Here is a 16584-nt window from a genome sequence, read left to right as displayed (position 1 = left end):
CAAATTTGTGTTATTTTTCCATTTATTCGATTATGTAAGTAGATGTTTTTGATGGATAATGACCATCGGATGAGTAACCGGTTAATGAAAGTGATAAATTTTACTGACCTCATGAGAATCATAAAAAATGGCAAAAATTGAGCAACATTTAACACCTTTTTAAAACACATTTTATTCGTACAATGTACGAATGACATTTACTAGTATTGAGCTCTATAGTCTTTTTTTCTATTAGGTGGTTTTATTTATTTATATATAAAATAAGTCCTCTCTTACTCATGTCGTCGTCAGTCGGAGTAAGAGAGGACTAAACGATGGAGAATGGAACAACAGAGAGAGATGGAAACGGTTGAGCGAGGGAAGGCAGTGAATACTGTAGAATCCCTAAATATATATATATATATATAAAATAAGTGATGAGGACCTCAGAGTTCCACAGTAAACTATTCTGCAGCTATCTACTTAATTCAATAGCTACTCTACTGTGGACTGTCCAAGTTCCTTTTTTACAGGAATTACAAAGAAATACTTACTCTATATTTACAATTACAAATTGAGTTTAATATCTAAAACATGTTTATACAATAATCTATATAAAAACTCATTGTTTTCTAATGTTAATAAATAACTTAAATTAATGGGATGGTGGACATCAGTCAAAGAATACAGCGAATTTAAAAAATTATTAACCTTATTGGAAATAAGAGAACAGTCCAAAATTTTATGTTGTAGGTTACTCATCTGACCACAAGTACATTGTGGACTATCAGCTAGCTTCATTTTAAACATATATGATGGTGTAAGACAGTGGTTAAATCTCATTCTGCATATAGTTCTTGTCATATCCTTTGTCGACTCCATTTTAGCAAACCAAGATTTATCCGTAATATGGTTTCTGATTGCTCTCTAATGGTTTCCTGTATTTATATTCTCATCAATATATCTTTCTTTCCATTCTTTGTTAAGCTCTTTGAATGTGTCTTATTCTATATCTCTAGACGTACAAAGATAATGATTTAATACTCCTTGTGTCACAGCGTTTTTTGCCAATTCATCTACTATCTCCATTCCAGTTATTCCACACTGGCTTTTAATTCATGCCAACTTAACAGTTTTGCCTTGTTGCTGAAGTTCTTTAATTTTATTTATTATATATAATTCAACATAATTTACTTTTGATTTAGGATTTATGGCACTAATTTTACTTAAAGCGGTTTTGTTCACTATAAATTATAAACTTTGAATGATTTATATTAGATAAATATTTTAGTGCTTCCACTATCGCTATTAATTCAGCTGTGTATATACTCATGATGGAATTGAGTTTAAACATTTTACTGTTTTTATTATTGTTATCCCAGTATGCACATCCCACACCTTCGATAGTAACTTGGGTATTAGTACTACATATTTTAGGAATAAGCTGACTGTATGATATCCTAGTGCTGTTTTTTTTTATTAAATATGTAGGTATTATTGTTTTAATTTTTTTTGTAGGCATATGCCATCTCAAGTTTAATAAAAATTATGTAGTCTTTCCTTTTCACTTTAAATTTTTTTTCCATTAGCTGTTTTATAATAAAAATTGCTATTGTCAAAAACTTGCGTTATATATATATATATATATATATATATATATATATATATATATCCAAATTGACTTTTATCTACTTTTCTTTCTAGAAAGTTGAACCAAATTGTGTTAGATTTCACCATGAAGTGAAAAATTTTTTGAACAAAATTAAGCAAATGTTTTTACTGGAAATAAATATTGATAATCCAATAAAACACTAAATAGCTATGTTTAAAATTTATTCTTTGAGGGGGGGCCTTATTTGTGCAATGGCGAAGGTAAAACCCCTCTAAACCCCACCTAGGACCCAGTACATCCCAATTTCAAAATACAACTCTAATATAAAAGTCTACAAATAACATCATTACTTAACATGATTTAAAATTCAGACCTAACTTAAGCGTGCATACATATATTTTATGAAATTTTACTATCACTAATCAAGTAAACATATATAATGTTAAATTAACTTTCTTGTAAATAAGCCTATAAAGCTATAATAAAAATTCAATACAGATACAAAAACAAAAAATACATGTGAGCTACAAGAATTTTTCAAATTTAATTTTTAATCAGTTTCTTTTTTTATTGGAAGGAAAATATTGCCGTTTTTCCATTTTTCGCTTCTTTGTAATATCCTTAGAGGCTTCCTGAAATTTTTCCTTTGCCTTACTCTTTGCTTCTTCAACATCTGTCATAATTTTTTCTTTTAATTGTGTATAACTTTCATCATCTAAGTCAACTAAGCTGTCCAAGACATTTTTCAAGTGTTGTATGTCTTGAAGACGTTGTTGGATGGTGTTTTCCTGGATCACATTTCTCTGTTCCATTATCTGCTTCTTTGTGATAAATTCATTAATTTCCTCCCCATGACTTGATTTGATAATTGAATTTTCTCCCATACACCTTGCAGCATCATCTAAAACAGAGTTAGTACCCACACGCTCCTCATACATTCTTACCAAGTGCACATGCTTACACAGAGTATTCCTCACCACATATTCAGCACAATCACACTGGTATCGATGAATACAAATTTTACACACTCTACAAAACAATGTCTTACACACATTTTCACACAGTTGTCTTATACTTACATTATATAATTTATTAGGATCCCTAAAGGATTTTACCTGAAATTGCCCATACACCTTCACATTCTTCTTAACTTCCACTTTTTCTTTCATCATTTCTGCTATTTTGTGCGCTTTCACTATAACCTTGTCTTGATCCCGCTTTTTGTGTATATTATACTTTCTGGACAAATTTGTGATATCGTGACTTGTTAATAGGGCAAGTCTTTCTAGTTTTGGTGTTTCCACTTTTTTTGAATCATCTAAAATTCTGCTGGGTGGCACCCCAGACATTAACTTCTCTACAATCGTTTTTTCTTGTGCTTTCGAGAGATGCATGGTTCTTAATTCTTCTTTATGTCCAGAATGTGTTTTCCAATAACTGATAGAAACTTGTCCTTGATCTCTCAGTGTACAGAGCAGCCTGGAAGGGCACACTCCTTTAATTTTAATTGATCCACCAGATTTCTCTGTCCTAATTTTATGGTTGGGCTTATATCCTAAAGATAGACAAGTATAAGCTTTAATTATTACAAGTAACAAAGTATTGCACCTACCGTTGATATTACTTCTGTTACACTCATAGTATAATATCTTATAATCATTTCCCTTAATCACTCTACTCATTGCATAACTTGTCTCAATTTTCTGCATATCTTTCCATGTCTCATATTCTTGTTTACTAGAAAAGTCAAAAGTTATTAGTTCAATACTCACCTGGTGGTGGTCCTTGAGATGTTTTCGTAACTTCTCATGACTTTCACAATGAGTTTCTTGCTCACATAACGGACAAACTATATGATTCATTTTTTTCTTGGATACATCTATGTTATGCATTCTTTTGATATGGCGATTTCGTAATTTTACATTTTTAAATGTTTTGCTGCAAAAGTGGCAGGCCCCTGAGATAATTTCAGAGCTTGTTGAAGTAGATGGAGTACAGGAATCCATAATTTCTTGCTAAAACAAAGACTTGGATATGGACAATTAAATATGGTGTTCTAACGAACAGATTCTTAAAACAATTTAAATGAAAAAGTTTTAAATTGAAATTATTTATGTAAGCTTGGAGTTGGAATAAAACCTGCGCCAAACAGAGCAAAAAAAATTTATGTGCGCTTGGTCTTGGTGTTAAATAAAAGTGATAAAACCGCCAATATAAGACACATAACCTCACAAATCATATGTCGAGAACGACCAATCACAGCAAATGTACCTTGTTATTTTCAGTGTAGGAAAATTAAAGACATTTGAAATAAAACTGTAATAAGTCTGTTTAATTCTAAAATACGAATATTACCCTCTTTCTACCAATACCTCATTTTCAGTTCAATAAACATTAAACCCGCCAAATTTTAAATTAAGACACGCCCACCCACCAATCACAGCAAATGTACCTTGTAGTTTTCACAGTAGTCTCACGTCATGGGATTGATTGACTTGACAGACTGTGCTTTGAACTTTGCATTTTGACAGTGACATTTGGATTTGGACGGTGAAGTGTAAATAATCCAAATAAAAAGTCTTAACAATATTTATAAATAAAAATGTCTACAGAACGTAAAAATGCCAGCAGTAATCAAAACAATACTCTTCCTTTAGACGCTGTATCTCTACAGAATCAATTACTTGTTGCTAGAAAGGAAATTAATAATTTAAGGTAGGTTACAAACTCCTTTCAAATTTTTAACATAAATTATAAAGTTAACCTTCCAGGCAACAACTTAATACTCTTAATCATGTTCACCGAAAAGAGCTTGATTACATAAATAAAAAATTATCAGAATGGCAGTGTCTATCTTGTAAAAAGAATCAGTGTAGTTCACCCCAGCCTGCACCAAATTTAGAACAAGATTTTACAGTCAACTACATAGGCAAAATAAGCACTAAATTTCCAGAGAAAAGGGGCACTCCAAGGCAGCCCGGTATATGTAAAGATATGACAGCTAAACTAGTACTTGATAATAATGTTTTCACAAATCCAGAACATGCATTAGATGGGTTACAAGAGTACTCTCACATGTGGATCTTATTTCACTTTCACAAAAACGATGGCACACATGCAAAAGCAAAAATATCTCCTCCCAGATTAAATGGGGTTAGAACTGGTGTATTTGCTACAAGATCTCCTCATAGGCCTGCTCCTATAGGATTGTCACTAGTTAAGATTGATAGAATAATGGATAACACTATCTATTTCAGGTAAGGTAATAAGCTAAATTTTATACTACATTATCATCATCAAAATAGTATCATAGAGCTTTGTGAATCTTTATAGTATTACAGTAGTGTGCCACCATTTCCCAGAAAATGAATGTTAGAGAAACATTCATTTTCTTCAGATCTGTCCTTTGGTCTGTGAACTGTGTTTGTCATTTATTATCTTAGTTTTAGTTACTGTCATACGTAATTGTCATGTTATTCATTCAAGCAAAACGATGCTAATTTCTTGTATATTAAAACCTAGTTTATAAAGGTTTTGCATTCATTACAATTTAATATACAAGAAATATCAAATATGGATAAGCTACTACGACCAGACAGATTTGATGCAGATCCTAACTCTCCTAGATCGTCTCAAGAATGGATGCATTGGAATGCTACCTTTGAAAACTTTATTTCCTCTGTGATTGATGTTTCAGAGGAGGAGAAATTCAAACTACTGGTAAATTACGTGAGCAACAATATCTATGAACTCATCTCTGATTGTAGAAAGTATTCTGAAGCCAAAAGTATTCTCGAAGCAGCTTTTGTTAAACCCAAAAATGAAATTTTTGCCAGACATATCCTAATGACAAAAAAACAACAAACTAGTGAAAATATAGGTCAATACGTTCAACATCTTAAAGTGCTTTCCAAAGACTGTAATTTTCTAGCCGTTTCTGCAGATCAAAATAGAGAAGATTATATAAGAGACTCTTTTATTAATGGCATTCTTTCTAATGACATAAGACAATGTTTACTAGAAAACAACACTATTACTCTGCAAGATGCCATAGTGAAAACCCAGTCTCTGGAGTCAGCTTCAAAACACTCTGAGGCTTATACAACTCCTGTACAAATTATTAATGCAATTTCTTCCGAAACCAGAGAGCACACTAATTATACTTCTGCTGCTGTGAAAAGTTGGAAATGTTACTTTTGTGGATCAACTGAAAGGCATCCTCGTAGCCTATGCCTTGCTAGAGACAAAGTTTGTAAGAAATGCTCGAAAGTTGGACATTTTTCCAAGGTATGTAGGCTTCAGATGCCCAATTCAGTATCAGCTGCTGTTTTAGCTACTACTACATCTAGTTCCAATGTTAGAAATCTTGCTGCTGCCCCTCAATGCTTATCTAAAAGTGTTACTGAGATAAAGGTGAATGGAAATACAACTGAAAGTTTAATAGACACAGGTAGTTCTGAGTCATATATCAGTAAGAATTATGCATTGTCTATAAACGTGAAAACATTTAGAAGTCATGCAAGCATAATAATGGCTTCAACAGCACTCAGAACGACTATCTCAGGACACTGCTTTGTTAATTTAGAAATAAACGAACATTCCTATAAAAATGTCAAATTATCAATAATTCAAGATTTATGTGCTGATGTAGTTCTAGGTCATGACTTGCTTAAACAACATTCTTCTCTAGAAATCACTTTTGCTGGCTCAAAAATGCCTTTAGTTATTGATCGTATAGATAACATTTGTAGTTTGGCATACTTAAATATAGAGCCACCCAAATTATTCTCCAATCTATCAAATGATTGCAAACCGAGGGCAACTAAATCAAAAAATTTTCAACTGAAGATAGAAAATTCATATCTGACGAGATACAGTATCTGCTATTGAATGGAATCATAGAAGAAAGCAACTCTCCTTGGCGTGCACAAGTACTTATTACAAAAAGTGAAACACACAAAAAGCGAATGGTGGTAGATTATTCACAAACGATTAATAAATTTACTTACTTAGATGCCTATCCTCTCCCAGATGTTGAAGATATTGTTAGAAAAGTAGCAAGATATTCTGTCTTCAGTACTATTGATCTTAAAAATGCATACCATCAAATTCCAATCAAAAATGAAGAGAAAATATACACTGCTTTTGAAGCCAACGGCCAACTATACCAATTTTGCCGGATTCCTTTTGGGGTAACCAACGGAGTGGCTTGTTTTCAAAGGGTTATCGATGGTATTATTAAATCCGAACATTTAAAAGGTGTATATGCATATCTTGATGACATTACGGTTTGTGGATTAAATCAACAACAACATAATGAAAATCTTAATAAATTTATGGAAGTAGCGAAGAAATACAATCTAACAATAAATCAAAATAAAAGTTCTTATACACTAAATTCAATCAAACTTTTGGGTTATCAAATAGAAAATCAGACCTTAAAACCTGATCCTGAAAGACTTGAACCATTAAAGAAGTTACCCTTACCAAACGATTCACAATCACTAAAGAGAGCTGTCGGAATGTTTGCACATTATTCCAAATTTATCCCACAATTTTCAGAAAAGATACAAAAACTAGTCACATGCAATACTTTTCCTTTAACAGAACAAGCAGCTGAAGCTTTCCAAATTCTTAAATCTGAAATTATTTCTTCAGCCGTTACTACGATTGATGACAAGATTCCTTTTATCGTTGAATCTGATGCTTCAGATTTTTGTATTGCTGCTTCTCTTAGCCAAGGCGGAAGGCCTGTTGCTTTCTTTTCAAGAACCTTATCAAAAAGTGAAAGAAATCATTCATCAGTAGAAAAAGAGGCTTATGCAATAGTGGAAGCTCTTAGAAAATGGAGACATTTCTTGATAGGTAAACATTTTCGACTTATAACTGATCAAAAGTCTGTCTCTTTTATGTTCAATATGCGCCACACAAGTAAGATAAAAAATGAGAAGATTATCAGATGGCGCCTTGAATTATCATGCTACAGTTTTGATATTCAGTACCGACCGGGAGTTGAGAATGTAGTGCCAGATACTTTCTCACGAGTGAGCTGTTCAATAAATCCTCGACCAAGTCTATTTGAACTACATCAATCCTTGTGTCATCCAGGAATCACCAGAATGGTCCATTGGATAAAGACACGTAACTTACCATATACTATTGATGAAGTCCGTGAAATGACCAATCGCTGTCCTATCTGTGCAGAAATAAAACCAAGTTTTTGAAAACTCAAGGGAGATTAATTAAAGCTACTTCGCCTTTTGAAAGATTGTCTCTGGATTTTAAAGGACCGCTTCCATCTAGATCTCATAACAAATATATCCTAACAATTGTTGACGAATATTCTCGATTCCCCTTTGTATATCCATGTCAAGATGTTTCAGCGAAAGCTGTTGTGAAGTGTCTTACAAACTTATTCTCTTTATTTGGAATGCCTAGTTATATCCATTCAGATCAAGGGGGGGCATTTATGTCTCAAGAAGTCAAAACATTTCTCCATTCACAAGGAATACCTACAAGCCGAACAACATCTTACAATCCTGAAGGCAATGGCCAGACAGAAAGATATAATGGAATTATATGGAAAACTATTTCTCTTGCTTTAAAATCTAAACATTTAAAAACTGAACAGTGGGAAGAAGTAGTTGAGATAGCTCTTCATTCAATTCGTTCTCTTTTGTGTACATCTACAAACAGTACCCCTCATGAGCGAATGTTTCATCATTCCAGAAAAGCTATAAATGGAGCTGCGCTTCCTTCATGGTTGATAACCCCCGGAAAAGTATTTATGAAAAAAAATGTGAGGCAGTCCAAATATGAACCCCTCGTTGAAGAAGTACAGCTAATTGAAGCAAATCCAAACTATGCTGTTGTTAGACGTGAAGATGGTAAAGAAACAACAGTAGCCTTAAGACAACTTGCACCACGAGGAGATGCATCTCTACTGGACTGTGTTACTGGATCGGAATCTGCGGTTTCTAATGAACAGTTTATCAAAGATCCACCAAGCCCTAGATTGAGTATATGTGAGGAAAATCCAAATATTTCTCCTGTTAACGTTCTGGAAGATCAAGGTAATATTGAAAGTGTTTTAAAGGAAGAAAATAAAGACAGTCTTATTAGAAGAAGTACCAGGGAAAGAAACACTCCTGCTTACCTTAAAGACTTTGTTCAAAAATAAAGTTGGGGTGAATGTCCTGTGGTCTGTGAACTGTGTTTGTCATTTATTATCTTAGTTTTAGTTACTGTCATACGTAATTGTCATGTTATTCATTCAAGCAAAACGATGCTAATTTCTTGTATATTAAAACCTAGTTTATAAAGGTTTTGCATTCATTACAAGATCCTCTCTGTATTTGCCCACCTTCTTCTTCAAATTTGAATCTTCTTCATTATTGTTTATTATTTATTGCTTGTTTCTTATGAATAAGACAATTAAATGTTTTTGTTGACTTTTCAAGTAAAAATTGTAGTTGGTTACCCTTTAAGGCTATATAATTACTGATGTTTTTGTTGTTTAATTTTAGTGGTGTAGATATGATTAATGAAACCCCTGTGTTAGATATTAAGCCATACATTCCTCAATATGACAACCCAATATATTTGAGCAACACAAATGACAGTAATAGTAATAGCACTGCTGACCCTGGAGCTAGTACATCAAGAATTTCTAGACCAACTTCACCAGATGAGGTAGATTCTGGTAGCCATAGAAGCCCCCAAATAATAAATAATGAGCGCACAATGGATGGGCAGGAAAATGAAAGAAGAGATCAAATTGTAGGTGCTCCTGGGGCGAACAATGACCATTCTAGATCAGAGGAAGCATTGTATGCTCGGTAAGGTTAACAATTATTGTGGAAAACTTACTTTCTTAAATAATAAATTCTTCTAAAAGGTCAAACTCAAGAATAGGTGAACGTGAAGCTCCTGATGGAGAAGAAGAAGAATCTCCTAGAATTACACAAGCCCCAGTAGCGTTGCCTGTAGCAACTACTCCAGAAGGGCATATTAGAGTGCCAGCTTGGATTGATCAGCCATTAGTTCCTAGATTGACTGTTGTATTTAAAGATAGAGCTTTAGCGCAGCTTTTACAGCTTGGACCAGAGGTAACAATACTTTTTCACATTTTATATTCATAGTTGGTGATTTTAATTCACTGTTGATTTTTATTTGTTGTTTTCTTGATACTCAATTCTAAACAATGAGAATTCCTCATTATCCTTAAAAATACTCCATCCAATACAATGTGTTTGAGTCTTTCAATCTGAATATCTAGATCTTTAACCATGTTAAAGATCTGGATGTTTGATTTTATTACAAAAAATTTTGAGGTTGAAATTGTTGAAAACTGTTGAAAGTAAAATTACATTTTTACTTGGTTCAAATTGGTAATCTTACCATACAGTGTTGCAGCATGTATCTCATATAAGATCACTTGTTGATTTTCTAACCATATATGAAGGGCTCAGGTGTAAAAAATGGTATGTGTCATTTTTTAAATGTTAAAGGAGACACTATTGAAAGTTTCAAAAATCCTATGTAAGAAACATATACTCTAATTACGACAAATTTGAGACTGAAAGTGCAGTAATACAATTCGAAAGTATAGTAACAAATTTGTGTGCACTGGATTTTTTTCAAAGATATTACAAGAATTTTTGAAAAAAACATACAGTAGATACCATTATTTACACTTTTTTAATTAAGACACTGCAGTAGATACCATTGTTTGCATTATTTTATTTAAAAGCAAGTTACATAAACAATAAAAAAGTTTTTTAAAGAAAATATATCCTTAACTAAAAAATAATTAAAAATTAAAATTCAAGCATTGGATTTAACACGTAAATTGGTATAATAGTCATGATGCTCTGAGGGTATCCATTGTAGGCATGAGAGCACATATTCAAGTTTTCCAGACTCAATAGGAAGCCGAGCTTCATATTTCCTTTCTAGTTTGTTGAGAAACTGTTCTTTAAATCGAACCGGTCTGTCTCTTTTTTTAATTGAGAAACTAGTAAAATGGCCACTATGAGTTCGATAACTCTTTCATATCAAGATGTTCAGCCGAAAATCTCATTCTAACAGCGTTTCGGATACTCATCTGATGATTGTCGGATGGTTTTGGCTGTTGGAAATAATTCCTCATATCAGACATTTTTAAAAAGTCTTCCTGTTTCATACGATATACTAGGAATGGTGTTTTTTTCTGCGAAGCAAATAAAACTGCTTCCCATTCCTTTGGAGAATATACATATTGGCAGTGAGCTCTAATATATTTTTCCACTAGGGCAAAATCTCGATCAGAAGGAAGCATTGTATGCCCAACTTGAGGAAACACATGAATAATTTCTTTGAAACGGCCTTCTGCTACTAGACGAATCCAAACTGAGGCAAGTGACCAATTCTTATTTTGTCCACTGCAGTTGTCAGAAATGGCAATAAGTTTGGAACCTTTTATATCATGGGATGAAAAATGTTTAATTATACAGCTTCCAATCTCGTCAGCTCCTCTGCCAGCTGTTGCCTCATCCCACATGTAGAAATACCCCTGGGAGGGATACAAACTATGGATGCTGAAATTGTAACAAAACAACTTCTTCTTGTAAAAGGTTGGCCCTGTCGATAATTTAGGAGTTGGCAGAGCCTGCTGAAGATCGAATGTTATAGCATAAATTCCATCAGATGTTGAGGCTTCCAGAGTCGCTTCTTTTATTGCGTCTTGGCCCGCTTTGGCTTTTCGGTGATGCAATTCTTGTTTAAATTTTAGTTCTTGTATAGCGTCTTTATCAGTTTTTGAAGCGGCATTTTTAAGAGCGACGTTTATGCTGTCACAAACACCGCAGGTATCTGTTTGTGGGTTTTTAAACTTAATATTAAATTTTTCGGTAAATATACGTCTAAATTTGTGTGAAGATACACATTTGCTGACTTGTCGTATGCATTCTTGCTTATAAACATCATAACACTTCTCTACAGTATATTCTAATGCCATGAAATATGTGGTAGGATTATCTTGACGAGAGTAGTGGCTCTCGTACTTAGGTAATGATTCAATGAAAGACCTGACAAAATCAATTTGTTGATCAGTATATTTTCTTTTACGATTTTTGTGTGAACCCCTACCATCCATCTTTGGAGTTAATAAACCAGTTTTCATAGATTTTACAACATTTTCAACTTTTCCTCTATTATTTTGTAACCCATGTATGCTTAAGAATGCCTTCTTACAAATTTGTAATTTACCAGTCATAATACATCACGGTGTGACTTCGCCTTGAAGATGTATTTTTAGTAGTACTACGAGCTTTAAGCTTTAGCTATATGCAGCCAAATATATATGCATTTTGGATATTAAAGTTGCTCAGTTTCCAAAATGTCTCAAAAATGTTTTTCACTTCATCTTCGGATAAAAGTGTAAAACATTTATTTCTACAACAGCAGTCTGGTCCTATAAACTTTTCTTTTTGTACCATTCCCTTACCACGATAGCTGAGATATCTTTCGCCACTATTTCTTTTATTCTTTTCCTTGGTTTGTTTTTTATTTTCACGTTTACGTTTTCGTCCTTTCTTTTCAGTGTTTGTAACTTCAGTTGTTTGTCGTGTCAAATTTTCCTCATTTATATCCTTGTCTGACGATGTTGATGGAATTTCACATGCTATCTTAGATTTCTGCAACAAAAAAATCGGTTGCCTGTAAAGTCGGTTTTACGGGCGAAGATTTTACGTGACAACGTCTTTTTCTCGGTAGAATATTTATTGATATGAATATTATTAAATTGCACAATAGGAACAAGGAATTGAATGAAAATAAGAATTGCACAAATTTTAACTATAGAAATATATTTTGTTTACTAAAACATTGTACATGTAAACTTAAACTTAACTAATTTCTATTTGAGTGATTTTGTTGAGGATAGGACGATGATAGGAGAAATATGAAATGAAAGGAAGTGTTTCTGCTGTAATGTGTCTTGAACGCCAAGAACGCTCGAGAAAGACAGAGACACAAGCACGCACTGATTCAACGCGCCTAATTCTCTAGTGCTGCGCGCGCAGCGGACCGATCATGTTTGAGTGGGAGAGAGACGCAAGGCATTCGCCGGTCCGGCGGGCCTCTCTCTCGTTCGGTGACTCATCGTAACAGACGTGAGCGGGCGTTACACTTTTTCATGAATGACTCCGAGCCACAACCTAATTTAAGACGTTGTCACGTCAAAAGAAAATATAAATCTATGTGTACATAGAACTACCATGCAAATAACCAAATATCTACATGCGTGTAAAAAATGGTATCTGAATTCACTTACCATTGTTTACATGCAGTGTAGTTTATTCGATAATTTGTCAAATTTCTTACCTTTATTGGCCCATTATCATCGTTAGGCATATATTCCGGGTCTTTATCTGAATCATAAAACTCGCTGTCACTATTTGTTAGCAAAGTTTCGCTTAAAACATCTTTATTTTTGGCAACAAAACATTGATCCAGCTGATCGTTAGACGCCATGTTTTACACATACCATTATTTACGCAAATTCGATGACACTTAGCTGACATTTGCAACTTATTTACAGCGCCATCTTTTAAACTAGTAACGAAATATCAACAGATTCCTGTTTAGAACTGCATATACCATTGTTTTCATGCAAAAACTTAATTTCGACAATTTTGTCAGATACCATTATTTACACCCGAGAGCCCTTCATATAATAAAAACTTATATTATTGTGAAAACTTGTATGTTTGAATGGATGACTTTTTTAGGGAGTAGATAAGAAAATAACAATTTCCAATGTACTTAGAGAAGATCCTCGATCAGTTTACTTAAGGGAAAGATGGGGCAGCCACTGTTACGTATTCAGAATAGCAGATTTGCATGTTTCCTGTAAATTTAATGACAATGCCCAAGTTGTGACAGTTTATCAAATTTTCCAAAATAATCAACTGCAAGGTACTGAAGAATAAGAAAGAAAATTTTAATACAAGAAAACAGATTTTTTTAGCAATTTGGAAAGAATCACGAATGTTATTTATCACAGACATTTGGCCATTCGATTTTAGAGGAAAATGACGCAGTAGAGCCATTAGACATCATTGAAGAATACTTATTATTTACCATAACTCATTTAGCATCTCTAGTTCTCTAGTAATAGCCATTAGTGGAAAATATTTTTCTCCTACTGTTTCTGTGCAATCAGAATCTGATCTATCGTTTATAATAGAATAGATACTGTGTAATAAATGCGCTATTAGTGATATAGATTTATTCTTTGACTTAATATATTATGCATAATCTAAGTAATTTATTGTAACACTCCACATGAAGTGTAGACTACATGAACTGATGAATTATAATTAAATATAAAATTTACAATAGTTGTATTTATTACGTGTGTTAATGCTTGACAGAAGACAAGAGATATCGTCTTTCCTAGTGTCCTCAAGTGCTTGGGATTATCCCCCTCCCCCTCCCCATTACAAAACAAAACAAAAAGCAAATTGTTTACATCCATACATTTATTGTGACACCAATTCTTACACACTTGACAACGAATGCATTTTTCTTTGGATCGTGAATGCGAAAATAGTTTGTTACAGTAAATGCAAGCTGCATTGTCTGAGTCGTCTTCTTTAAAAGAAGATTCACAATCGTCTTCAGAACTGTTTGTAGTTGAAACATGAACTTGCCTTTTCACTTTTCTCGCGTCTTGTTTGTTTTTGATCATCAATTTCTGGCGTTGAATTTAAATATCCTATTTTACCCCGTTTTCTACCCCTTTTCTGAGTTACTTCAGATACTCCAGCTAAAGCAAGTGGACAAATATCTTCGACCGAGATGTTTAGGACTGACGATGATGTTGATTTTTGATAAACCTTCAATCGAAGAAACATTTTGGTTCCGATGTTCCGGTAGTGAGTTCTCGTCAGAACATCCTGGTAGTGGGTTTTGTTCATAATTTTCTCTATCTGTTGTTATAGACAGCAAAAATTGCCAATCCTCGAAGACATCTGGATTGAACGGATTTATTCCTGTCTTTTTTAAATGCATTTGATGGAAGAGCACTTTTTAAATATGCTCTATTAAAGATACTGGCTACTTTAAATTGGGTAACTGTTTTACCTGAATTCTGTCGCAGCCATAATTGAGTTTCTTGGCTGTAGTAAGTTTGAAGTGGTTTAAAAAATCCTACGTCCAAGGCTTGAACGTGATGAGAGCAGTGAGCAGGAAAACAAAACAATAATACCGTTTTCTTTTGCAAACTGGAGAGCTTCACAACTTTTATAACTACCATGACTATCGAGTAACAAAACTTGGTTGGTTTTAGAAGCCTTTGAATACCTTAAAAAATCTTGCAGCCAGAGACAGAAAATGTCAGAAGTCATCCATCCTTTTTCTTGAGCGAAGGCTACACTTCCAGTAGGTGCATCGATCATAAGTTCGTCTTTCTTTCTCTGTCGAGGAAAAATCAAAGCAGGAGGAACATATGCTCCAATTGCACTATTTAAAGCACCAACTTGTTTACGACCTTTACTAGCATAAATCTGCTGCGATCTCTTTTGCACAGTTGTCAAACCGGACTCGTCCATATTATAAATGTTTTCCGGTGGAAATAGAAACTCGTCTAATATATGTGCCAATGCTGTAAAATAGGCACATATATTTGGTTTATTAAAAGCTTTGCTTGCTTGCCAACGAAGTATTTTCTGGAGTTTGTAATGATATTCGAGGATTTCGCTTTAAAAAGCCTCTGACCCATTTAAGGCCTGCCATCTTGGTTTCCTTATTAGAACTGTGGCTAATATTGTTTCTTTCAGCTACTTCGGATACAAGTTTTCGTAAATCTTTACTGGTCAGGCCAAAAAAATCGAGCTTACATGGTGATAATATGGTCAGCAATTTCCTTTTCAATAGCAGTAGAAATTATTGGTCTTCGTCCTCCCAAATCACCTTTGATACTTCCTTGTTGCTTATTAAAGCGCCTTTTCAAAGTGTTTTTGGAGCCTTAAATGTTTTTGCTGCCAGCTTAAACCCCATAGTTTTTTCTTGTATGCTTTTTAAAGCTTGCTGCATATTACTCGCATTCCACTGTTTATATTCTATGAGGATTTTTCCTGTAAAATGTATTATGTTAATCGTTAAGTAGCAACTTATTTCCATTTTCCTATGATGGACCCCTAGTCCGTCATAGGTAACGACAAAGGGGTCAATCATAGACAAGACAGTAAATTTAATTCTGTACTTTTGTTTTGACCATTCTAACCTAAAACAAAGTAGGTATATTATTTGACAAAGAAAGTGTAGTCATTGTATACAAAACAAAAGGAACACGTAGCTAAAAGATGTTACCAGTAAAATATTACTTACCAAAAAATTTTATTAGATCAGCAATGCCAGATTTTAATTTTATTTCACAAATTTACTGTTATAACCGCCACGGGTCTGAAACTCTGCAAGTGCAAATACTAAACCAGAGAACTACGAACACATTCCATCTCTGTTGCTACTATCTTACTGCGGTTTTTCTTGTTTATAATTCAATTTTCAGCCCCATATGTCATAATACCAGAGAACAACCGAACACATGTGTGTTCGATTATTCTATGATAATACTTCGCACTAATGTTTTATAATCTGTGTAATATATCTGTGTTTTTGTCTTCACATTTAGGTGTCTATCCCACCATACTGAGTTAAGTTGTCGGATTGCTGTTCTTGTTTGTCCTAATATTTGTGTAATTTCTTCCTGTTGTAGCCTTTTTCGTGATTATAAACCCCAAGTATTTGAATTTATCCTTTCCTTTGATTGTTATGTTGTCATCAATCTTATCTAATCAAATAGATCTTCTATGTCTTCTTCACTTGTAGATAGGTACTCTGTTTTCTACTTTCAACAACAAATAATATATGGATAAAATGAAGACTAAAATAAACTTCATCGTTACACTTTAATCAAATATATTTACAATAAATATAAGTCTTATATA

The 16584-nt window shown here is 33.5% G+C and overlaps 2 protein-coding genes across 2 annotated transcripts; one reads left to right on the top strand and one right to left on the bottom strand.

Moving 5' to 3' along the window:
* Nucleotides 1-1795: 1795 nt before the first annotated feature.
* Nucleotides 1796-3775, bottom strand: LOC140440532 (uncharacterized). The gene is made up of 2 exons (XM_072530910.1): nucleotides 3204-3775; nucleotides 1796-3146 (listed from the first exon to the last, which is right to left on the bottom strand). The coding sequence occupies exons 1-2, from the start codon at nucleotides 3595-3597 to the stop codon at nucleotides 2146-2148; spliced, it is 1395 nt and encodes a 464-aa protein (XP_072387011.1). The 5' UTR covers nucleotides 3598-3775; the 3' UTR covers nucleotides 1796-2145.
* A 339-nt stretch (nucleotides 3776-4114) lies between these two features.
* On the top strand, nucleotides 4115-13975 carry LOC140441116 (tRNA (adenine(37)-N6)-methyltransferase). Its single transcript, XM_072531570.1, has 5 exons — nucleotides 4115-4306; nucleotides 4363-4848; nucleotides 9118-9429; nucleotides 9489-9699; nucleotides 13363-13975. The coding sequence occupies exons 1-5, from the start codon at nucleotides 4194-4196 to the stop codon at nucleotides 13561-13563; spliced, it is 1323 nt and encodes a 440-aa protein (XP_072387671.1). The 5' UTR covers nucleotides 4115-4193; the 3' UTR covers nucleotides 13564-13975.
* Nucleotides 13976-16584: the final 2609 nt, after the last annotated feature.

This window comes from Diabrotica undecimpunctata, chromosome 5 (genome assembly GCF_040954645.1).
Source record: "Diabrotica undecimpunctata isolate CICGRU chromosome 5, icDiaUnde3, whole genome shotgun sequence".
In the NCBI taxonomy this organism is placed as follows: Eukaryota; Metazoa; Arthropoda; class Insecta; order Coleoptera; family Chrysomelidae; genus Diabrotica; species Diabrotica undecimpunctata.
The sequence above is the reverse complement of the archived record's forward strand: the minus strand, read 5'-3'. Positions and strand labels throughout refer to the sequence as shown.

Coding starts and splice junctions, on each gene's coding strand:
- LOC140440532 (XM_072530910.1), bottom strand. CDS start 3,597: ATGGATTCCTGTACTCCATCTACTTCAACAAGCTCTGAAATTATCTCA. Junction 3,147..3,203: donor TAACAGAAGTAATATCAACG/GTAGGTGCAATA, acceptor GTCTATCTTTAG/GATATAAGCCCAACCATAAA.
- LOC140441116 (XM_072531570.1), top strand. CDS start 4,194: ATGTCTACAGAACGTAAAAATGCCAGCAGTAATCAAAACAATACTCTT. Junction 4,849..9,117: donor GATAACACTATCTATTTCAG/GTAAGGTAATAA, acceptor GTTTAATTTTAG/TGGTGTAGATATGATTAATG. Junction 9,430..9,488: donor GAGGAAGCATTGTATGCTCG/GTAAGGTTAACA, acceptor TTCTTCTAAAAG/GTCAAACTCAAGAATAGGTG.